The sequence below is a fragment of the Merops nubicus genome, unplaced genomic scaffold (genome assembly GCF_000691845.1).
Source record: "Merops nubicus isolate BGI_N331 unplaced genomic scaffold, ASM69184v1 scaffold16875, whole genome shotgun sequence".
NCBI classification, from domain to species: domain Eukaryota; kingdom Metazoa; phylum Chordata; class Aves; order Coraciiformes; family Meropidae; genus Merops; species Merops nubicus.
This window is the reverse complement of record NW_008607785.1, coordinates 1-9,919: the sequence shown is the minus strand read 5'-3', so window position 1 is coordinate 9,919 and position 9,919 is coordinate 1. Positions and strand designations below refer to the sequence as shown.

General features: G+C 41.1%; 1 protein-coding gene across 1 annotated transcript in view; it reads left to right on the top strand.

Moving 5' to 3' along the window:
* LOC103772731 (poly [ADP-ribose] polymerase 12-like) overlaps positions 1-9,342 on the top strand; it is a gene marked incomplete at its 5' end in the record, with an annotated part of 11,280 nt that extends 1,938 nt beyond the window's left edge. The window contains 6 exons of the mRNA XM_008940075.1: positions 74-194; positions 748-844; positions 1,725-1,803; positions 6,264-6,394; positions 8,180-8,331; positions 9,062-9,342. Of these exons, the coding sequence (XP_008938323.1) occupies positions 74-194; positions 748-844; positions 1,725-1,803; positions 6,264-6,394; positions 8,180-8,331; positions 9,062-9,342 (861 nt within the window). The remainder of the gene's footprint in view (positions 1-73; positions 195-747; positions 845-1,724; positions 1,804-6,263; positions 6,395-8,179; positions 8,332-9,061) is intronic.
* Between the last annotated feature and the right edge of the window lie 577 nt (positions 9,343-9,919).

The following is a 9,919-nucleotide window of genomic DNA, read 5'->3' as shown; positions in this document are numbered from 1 at the left end:
CTGTGTGATGTTTTTTCAATGCTTTTTTCCCCCCCCCCCCCCTTTTTTTTTTTTCCCTTTTCCCCCACCAAAGGGAGAAGGGGATAGTGTGAAATCACCATCTTCTGCTATTATTGAGAATGCATACCTAGCAGATCCAGATGACACCATATCTTTCCAGGCTGGCATGCAGAATTACCAGCTCAGTTTCAAAGGTACTAATTTTAAAAGATCTCATTTACAACTGTGCAATGCTTTACAAAGACACAACTTGCAAGCTATCCCAGCTTTTAGAAGTTATGCCTTCTTTTACTACCACTATCAGATTTACTCATTAGAATAGGAAATGAGGTAGTGGTGGCCCTGAGAAAATTCCTTACAGAAGTAACCTTCTCCTTTATTCCTTGGCATTATCCAGACTCACATTAGACCAGAAATAAAAAGATAAGTAGCCTTCTGTGAAGTCATAGTAAACCTTAAAGTGAGTTGGCTCTGTGGATGGTAAAAATGAAAATCCAGCCACTTTCTGTGCTGCTGGAGCAACATTTAAAGAGCATGAATGACTTAAGGGAGCAGGCAAGGTGGGCACAGGTTAAATAACAGCTACAGGAAGGACAAGAAGGTTACGTCAGCTTTGTGCAGCTGTTCTTCAGCAGATAGAATTGACAAGGAATAGGCACTTGTCATTAACTAATGTTATTAATTAATGACTCCATCTTGTAGATTTATTCATGGGTATTTCTTTTCCCTTCTCTTTTTCTCATCAAGAAATGATCCAGACAAATACCCTTTTTAAAACTCGAAGACGGGTCTGCAGGCGGCCAAAATTTGTGTCTCCTGAAGATGTGCAGAAGATAAAGAAAGGGTAAATGATGCTCTTTAAGATGCTGGTTTTTTCATATTTCAGAAGTAATTATAAGGAAAAATGGCTGCTAATGCTGACAGTAACTGTGCCAGTCTGGAGAAGAGAGGGCTCCGAGGTGACCTTATTGTGGCCTTCCAGTATCTTAGGGGGCCTACAGGAAAGCTGGGGAGGGACTTTTTAGGATATCAAGTAACAACAGGACTAGGGGGAATGGGGCAAAGCTGGCAGTGGGCAGATTCAGGCTGGATGTGAGGAAGAAGTTCTTCCCCATGAGAGTGGTGAGACCCTGGAATGGGTTGCCCAGGGAGGGGGGTGAGGCCCCATCCCTGGGGGTCTTTAAGGCCAGGCTGGAGGAGGCTCTGGGCAGCCTGATCTAGTGGGAGGGGTCCCTGCTCATGGCAGAGGGGGTGGAACTGGGGGATCCTTGTGCTCCCTTCCAACCCTGACAGATTCTGATCTGTTTTAGCAGAGGACTTTAGAGCCCTAATGGCTCAATGGTTGGACTTGATGATCTTGGAGTTCCCTTCCAACCTAAATGATTCTATGATTCTATGTCCATTTGACTGAACAGAAGCTGTATCACAAACTGCCATCTTGATGCATCACCTGGTTTCTGGGGTGCCTGGCACTCCAGGTACCATGGCCACACGACTGGTGATGGGCAACTGTTTCTTAAAAAAGCAGGTGCAAGAGGACTGTGACAACTGAATGGCAGCATGCAAAGCTCAGCTCACAGACTGAGGCTGCTTCCCAGTTTCTTTGTGGTTTGTTTTTGTTTGGTTTTAAATGTAGGAATTGGCTGAAGAGGATGCTGCTGATTTGGATGTTCAGAGCAGTACTAGAATGACTAACACCTCATTTTCTGTCTGTTTACAAACAGGCAGAAGGATTCTTCTATTCCAGATAAAGCCTGTCCTGCCTACTGGGATCCATCTGCACTGCCTGAGTTTGGATACAAGGTATTTTATTTTTATCCCCTCTCAGAATTCTGATGTAAACCACTATTCAAAGGAGGGGAGGATGCTGCTCAACTGAAGCAATTGTAACTGGGTAGATGCTAAAAAGGGACAGGAGTGATTTCTTGGGTGGGTGTGCTGAAGAGCTAGGTGATCTCCCAAGAGATCCTGGAAAAGGTGCCAAATTCTCATGAACTTCATCTGAGTTTAGGCATCTATCTACATGCAAAACCAAAACTCACCAAATTCAAGACTAAAAGATTCATAGTTAAAAAGTAATGGCTTACTTTGGTGACCTAGTGGACCAGGTCTGTGAAGTATGTACATTCACTAGAAGCTGGACTGAGACCAAATGCTATGTAGGCCAGTGAAAAGCCATTCAATAGTAGTGCCATCATGGCTGTTGGTGAATCAAATTTGGATTAGAGATCTGGGAAAGGAAATCTCTGTGTGCTCTTTCAAGTTGCCCAGTGCTGGCAGATACATCACAGGTCTGAGCACAGACCATGACCTCAAGGAATGGCAGAAATAATTACAGCAAATAATACCAAAAACATGTGCAGTGATCTCTTCAGCAAACCAGACCCTTGTCAGCCCCAAATCTATGTTCCTGTTTGGTCTACCATGACCAAAAATGTGCAGGTGGTTTTTTTTTTAAATTACCAGGTTTAATGGTGTTCAGAAGGAGGAATCCTTCTGGAAGATTTAACACAGACTGTGGAAGTACTACAGTATGCTAGAAAAAAGGCTTTTCAGTGTTAGACTTGTCCTTTTTCATAGTGGTTTTGACCCTGAGTGAGGATCATCACCTAATGTGGAGTGTAAGAGGTTTTCCTTGTTGACTGAGTCACACAATCTCATATGATGCTGACAAGTTGTATTGGCACAGGTATCTTGATGGCTAGGGACAGGACAGCAGTAATGTTGTATTTCCAGACTGAGAATTCTTTCTGGCTAGTTTCAGTTGACAGAGAGCTCAACTGCTATTCTCACTCCCTGTGTTTTATTTTCCCTGGTGTAGTTACCTTGGCAGTGGTATGAGAGCTGAAATACCAGATCTCTTGGCTTCCATGGGCTGGTTTCTGTTATTTTGCTTTGTGCTGAGTATTTCCTTTTACCCTGACTACCCTCTTGGGTTGGGTTATGCCTTACACAGTGTAACACCAGTATCTGGCCATGTGTGTATACAGTAAATTAATCTAAATACAGTTCTAAAAAAAAAAATCAATGGGTGAAATTTAAGTCAACTGCTCTGTACAGTAGCTCACTTCAAACAGCTGTTTTCCACAATTAGCAAATAACCCTGATTTTTCAACATGTAGAAGTGTCAGGTGTCCATCACCTGCTGAAAGAACTTAACGAGTTTGTGTAGAAATCTGGCAGCCAGACCTTTTAAAGATTTGGGCCTGTAATATTTTGAGCTCTGTCAAAATAACCAAGGATACAGCTCATCAGGTCTTCCCTTGGCTTATCAGCAGCTTAACCAATCAACATAACCTTAAATTTTTCAAAAGAATGCCAGGAATATAGGTAGCTCAGTTCTTTCTAGTTCTCTGAGTTGTATGTGTGATGTACTCTAGGTGACCCTGCTCTGGCAGGGGGGTTGGACTAGATGATCTTTCGAGGTCCCTTCCAACCCCTATGATTCTATGATTCTATGTGCTTAATTGCTTCCCTTATTTACTCTGAAAGCTTCAGTTTGAATGTCAGTTGAGTCCCCTTGTTGGGGTGTTCCTGAGTCCCCGAGGTGAGTGTGAGAGGCTTTGGAATGGGATGTGCAGATCTGTGCAGTCGCTGGGGGTGCTTGTGGGGATGTGTGAAACAGAAGGATCATCTTGTTCCCCAGAGCAAAGTTTGCTTGCTGAGTTGGCACCTAAGAAAACCATCTCCTAACCTATGAGTTAACTGGGTGCCTTCCATAGGAAGGGAAAAGGTAATTCTGTACCTAAAAGGTGACAAAGGCCACAGTACCTGTTGGCACTAAGAGTGAAAGCCTGGGCTAGTAGAAATGTTTCTGTGGGGACCCTAAGCTTTTCTTTTTTGCAATAGGTGATATTGGGACTGGCTGGGATCCTGCATGTGTGTGGTAACCCTCCTAAGATCTGACAGTTACAGCTTGATGAATTCTCTTCTCTTCAGACATTGACAAATAATCCTGACAAAATTTGCTGTACTGGAAGTAAAATTTTTACTGGAAGTAAATTTTAAAAACACCTATATGGGATGAGGAGAAAGTAATCTTTGCTTAAAAAGAGCAGCTCTCTTTTGGTCACATTTCTGTGACCAAAAAGGCACTGCAACATTGCTGTTGCAGTGCCTTTATCTGTAAGTGATAGCAATAATACTAATGAAATAATAGATAAAATGAGGGATATGCAATGCAACCGTTAATTCCCAAATGCCACCAGTGTCACTGACCTGACCCCTCAAAATAAATGTTTCTGCCCAGGCCTGCTCCCCCCTTACATAATGGGCACCACAACAAACAATTTGGGATCAAATATCCCACTGGCTGCTTCCATCTGGCCAACCTGGCTGTGACCCCTCCCAGATTCTTGTGACAATGGACCCTATCATGGGTGAACCCAGGACACCAGAGATGTGGTTTGGTCCCACAGAGCACTGTTCTTGTACAGCCACAGGCTAAGAGAAACTACTATCAGGGCTGTGGTCCTTTCTGTGCCTCAGAAGCTCCACCCCTTGGAAGTGGGTTAGCAAATGCTTACACTCTCTGGGATTTTCCTTTTTAGGTCTGAAAAAGAACTAAAGAAGTTATGTGGTTCTGAAGTATCAACCTGCAATAACAATGTGGTGTTACCCTTTATTAGCAGGAGAAGCTTCCTTGGGGAAATAAGGACTATCCCACAAAGTTTTCATGCAAAAAAAAAATGTCTTTGTTGCTTGGAGGTCATCATAGGATGAAATAATTGAAGTACTTTTCTCACAGGATTAGGCTTTGCATCATGTGTCTGACCCTCTGTTTTACCCAGAAAGATGCAGCATAGCAGAATCTAAAATAGTCTAAATAAGAATTGTTCATGTATAAATAAAAGATGTAGTGCTGAAATATAGAATAATATAATTTTCATCTTATAGGTGATGGTGAGCAACTTGAGCTGCAAACATGCAGATAATAAACACTTGCCCATCCAAATTGTTTTATGTGTTGTACAGCAGCTTGGGAAAATGCTCTTGTATTAAGACATGGGAAATGTCAACTTTGTAAAAGCTTTTTAATAAATTCAAAGAAATAATTCTTCCTTGTGGAGTTGCCTTTATTCTTAACCCTTAGAAGATTTTCCTATGATGGTCTTCTTTGTCAGAAAGTACTTAATGCACAAGCTGGACATGGTGTCCAGAAAAACACTTGTATGCAGCTGTGAAATCCAAGTCCTTTTTTATCTCCTCTCTAAACTTAGTCTTCTCAACTGTGGAGCTTTTGCCTGACAGGTTAAGATGCTGATTTCATGCTACCTCCTAGAATGGCCACAGCTTTCCTGCTTAACTCAACATTGATACATGGGATGTTGGGCATTTCACTCTAAGTCACCTGGAGTCCCCAGTTGGCTTAGGCAGAGGTAAAGTGGAAAGTATTATCAAGGGACATCTGCTATGCATTTTCAGTCAAGTTTAGGAAAATAAGTGTTTCTTCTAGAAGATTAAAGACAGAGATTACTTTGGAGAAAAAAATGGAAAATTTTTGCATGATACAAGCAAGCAGAAGAGTTTGAATCATGTTTTAATTATGGTTTGCATTAACTTTTCCTGGGAAAAAATGTGCATTTCTTGATGGATTTTTAAGCTTGGAAAGTATGGATAAATGTACTTGGTTTCCTCTAGGAAAGGAGGAAATATATTTGCTTAAGCAACTATTTAGCATAACTTTTCTATTAGAATCCTAATTGTTCTCTCATGTTTAGAAATGTAGTTTTATTTCTGAAGCCTGTATTTAAGTTCCAAGTTTTAACTTTGAAAAGTTAAGGAGCTCTGATGCTGGGAGGTTCTATGTATTTTGTTTGTGTCATCTTTAATAGCTGAAGCTCATTTAAATGTCTGGTTACAAATGATCTTGTTATCTAATATCTGTTGTTCTTAGCTTTAGATATAAAACTTACATTATTTGAAATAATCAGTCATTTTTTCTTTCTGAAATTTGTTTCATTGAGATTTGAAGTTAAAAGTGTCAGCTCTTGGAGATGATAAACACTTCAGTTATCCTTTTGCTTTCAGCATCCTTCCTGAAGAGAGGTGAGGTGTCCTTGCAAAGCAGGAGTGACATACTAATTTACATGTGAGGTGTCTGTCCTAATTATTCACATAGTCTTGAGCTGAAGCATTAAATTAACCTTCATAAGTATAGCTTGGGGACCCTTCTGAAAGTATATCTGCTGTAATTAGGCTTCTGCATGTTATGAGCTAACTGAAGCCTCATGTCTTCTTTTGCTTTGGTTTCTATTTTATAGGCAGTGGAGATCAGTAATACAACCCCTGAATATGACAGAATAAAGCAGCTGTTTCATCAGACTATGAAAAGCTACAAGGTCGTTAAAATAAAGAGGATTCAGAATCCATCCCTCTGGAAAGTTTTTCAGTGGTTAGTATTTGTTTCCTCATCCTTCTGGGGGAGGAAGTCTCCAAGAACTGGTGTTCTGTATCTGCTTCCTAGGAAAGAAAAGAGGTTTCCATCTGTGCTTTAATGGGACCGTTAGCACCTTCTGAGGAGCAGTTTGGGGAGTGAAATCAAGTGTCTAAAGGCCTTCCAGAGAATGCCATGCTCCTGGGGGAGGTTCCTTTTGCATGGCTCCCTGAAAAAGGAGGGGAGGGGCATGGAAAGAAAGACATGAGGATACCCCCAGTGTATTGTCTCAGGGATGGAACAGTCACTGCCTGCAGCACCCACCTTCTGTCTGGTACAAATGTTTATCCACTTGCTAAAAAAGAAGTGGGCAAGGGCAAAGGGTGCTTGGGTCTTTTTTTTTTTTCCAGTCAGATTTAAGGCTTTCTCAAGAGTTTGAGTACCCTTGCTGAATGAAGTCGTTGTTCACTGAGGAGTCCTTGTGCTTTAACTTAAAGATCTCTGAGTTCCAGAGCTCCTTTCTGGTTTTCAACATGAAAACCATTTCATGAAAATCAGTGACACTCAACTCCAGGAACTTCTGCCAAGCTAGACACCAACAATGGAGCTGGTGCTAGTGACAGTTAATGGCCCTGTTCAAGTTAATTTGGTAGCAGATTAAGCTGTTGTCTAGTTTAAAACAAAAGCAGACACTTAATAGAAGTATTCAAGGACTGTATGGAATGGTAATGGAGAAGAAAAGTACTGCTCAAATAAGTACTTTCACCTAAGAAGTGACTGAACTCAAGAAGTTATCAGCTAATAATTTCATAAAATCTAGCAAAACTTCACACTTCAAAACATATAGTAGTGCAGTTTTTCTCTGTTGTCCTCTTCCAATGAGATAATGAAGCTAACCAGGTAATTTAACACTGCCACATTCTCAGTGAACAAATTTCAGTCCATTGCAGTCCAGCTTTTCCTTTCTGCAGTTTACAAGTTGGAAGGATTGTCCTATCCCCCCTGGCTCTGTTGACTTTGTAGCTGATCACTTCCTGAAGAATTATTGTCTTGTCCACTTCAACAGCTTCTGCAAAGCTATGGGATGTCTGGATGCTATGAAATAGTGATGAGAGTTACTAGTTGAGCCTTCTGTTGTGATTCCCCTGTTGATACTGGTCATAGCTCAGTATGACTCTACCCTACATCATTAAGGTCTTCAGTGGTGGAAGAAGGCTCAGTTTCTCTCCTTCTGGCTCTCTCCTCAGCTGCACTGATCTCACCACGGGGCTGGAGCTCAGGGTGCATGGCAGTTTGAGATCACCAGGGGAATGGAGGACAAGCTGTCTCTGGCTTTTGTGCACTGCTGTAGTGTGGAGGCCCTGTGGTTAGTACAGCCTCCACTCTGCAGAGAGTTTGGGGGTGGGAAGGGAGAAGAGACATTAAAGCAGCACCAGTCGGACCCTACAGAGGGGTAAAAGGTTGGCACAGTGGGGACTGTAGTAGTGTCAATGCTTACTTAATTCACTGAAGAAAGACAGAATTACCTAGAGTGGCTGGGCAGTGGTATCAGTATACTGCTTATCTTGTAATTGTTCATCATACTGCTAATCTGTGCCATCTTCCAAGCTGAGATATCTTGTAATTGTTCATCATACTGCTAGTCTGTGCCATCTTCCAAGCTGAGAGAGGAGAAAGGAGGCTGGAAATCTCATCCAGCTGATATTTACATGTACATTATACACTTTTTAAAAAAAAAAAAAAAAATCCTTTCTCCCTTTTCTCCCATGGCTCACACTCTCCTCCCCTGCATTTTTCTGCTAGGCAAAAGGAGCAGATGAAGAGGGAAAATGGAGGGAAGGAGGTATGTGAAATGCTCCTGTTCCATGGAACACAGGCCTCCTTCGTGGAACCCATCTGCATTCACAACTTTGACTGGAGAATTTGTGGAAGCAATGGAACTAACTATGGAAAGGGTACGTAGGAAGTAACTCTGTGTGTTTGTTAGACATCTACTTAGACTTCCCTGTTTTGAGCTTCTCAAAGTTTTGAAGTCTTTAACTATAGAGGATGAATAAAAGAGGTAGGAATTGGATCTTCCTTTCCTCTGGAGAGGACAAGGATTTGCTTTGTGCGGGGATAAATCTTTTCACAAGGTGTTAAGAGAATTAATGAAAGGATTTTAAAAGCTGTAGGTAGGATCGTCTGAAGGCTCCTGGTTGTAATTTGAACTTGGCAGAGAAATGGCTGCTAGTCTTCACAGCAGGGAGCAAGAAGGGTGGGCATTCTCTCAGTATCATCGTAGAAGGTCCTCATGTTTTCCTTTCTATCCCTCTCATCATAACATACGTACCTGTAGAGATTTTATATGTTTTTATTTTTTAAAAGTTGTTCTGAAAATAAGAAGGGTGGGCATTCTCTCAGTATCAGCGTAGAACGTCCTCATGTTTTCCTTTCTATTCCTCTCATCATAACATACATACCTGTAGAGATTTTATATGTTTTTGTTTTTTAAAAGTTGTTCTGAAAATAACAAATTCTGAATGGAAATTCTGTGGTGAAAGCCTTTCTCTTGTAAAAATTTCTGTGGTATTATGTAAACTGAGTAAGGGGAGTCAAATACCTCCTGCAAAACAAGAGGATGCTCCATTTTTGCTGTCACTTGATATGTATTCCTTATAACCCTGTTTTCATGTTATTTTCTAGGAAGTTACTTTGCTAGAGATGCTTCCTATTCCCATGGGTACTGCCAGAGTGTGGTGAAGACAAACACTATGTTTGTGGCTCGTGTCCTGGTTGGGGATTACGTGAAAGGCAACGCAGCCTACGTTCGCCCGCCCACAAAGTCTTTTAATGGGCTTCGCTTCTATGACAGCTGCGTAGACAATGAGTTAAATCCCTCCATTTTTGTTGTCTTTGAAAAATACCAGATTTACCCGGAGTATCTCATCGAGTATAAGGCAGAAGAAAAGTGTATTGTGTCTTAGAGGGAGCAGAGCTGTTTGTATCCCTCATCTTTACTTTCCGTCTCGCAGGTGTTGTCGTACTTGATGGCTTCTTTCTCTTAAATACAATCCTTTGGAATGTTAATTCAAAGAGTTTCTGTATTGAAGAGGGCTGTCAAAACAGATGTTACATTCGTTGAGACTAATTACCCTGCCTTCTCCTCTTCTTCTTCTATGAAATGCAGCATAGACATTTGGATAACCATAGCAGAAAAATCAGAATGACGAGATGGGAAATGATATGTTACCACTTCTGTGGGCAAGTAACTGTCAATGCATTTTCTTAGAAAGGGTAGAGAAGACTTCTCTCTGCAAAAAGTTCAGTTAAGAGGAAAATGAACAGTACAGTAGTTTTTAAGGAAACGGTAGTTTTTAAGGAAACTCAGGTTTTTATAGTCAAATTATTGTTTTCAATGTAGAATGTGGCTGTTCTTGATCCATTCATCTATCACAATTCTAAACAAGTCAATGTAAGTAAGAATGAATTGACTGTTTTTCAAAGTGCTGCTTTTTACTGCTGATAAATTTCGAGTTTATAACAATCTAACCAAAAAAAAAA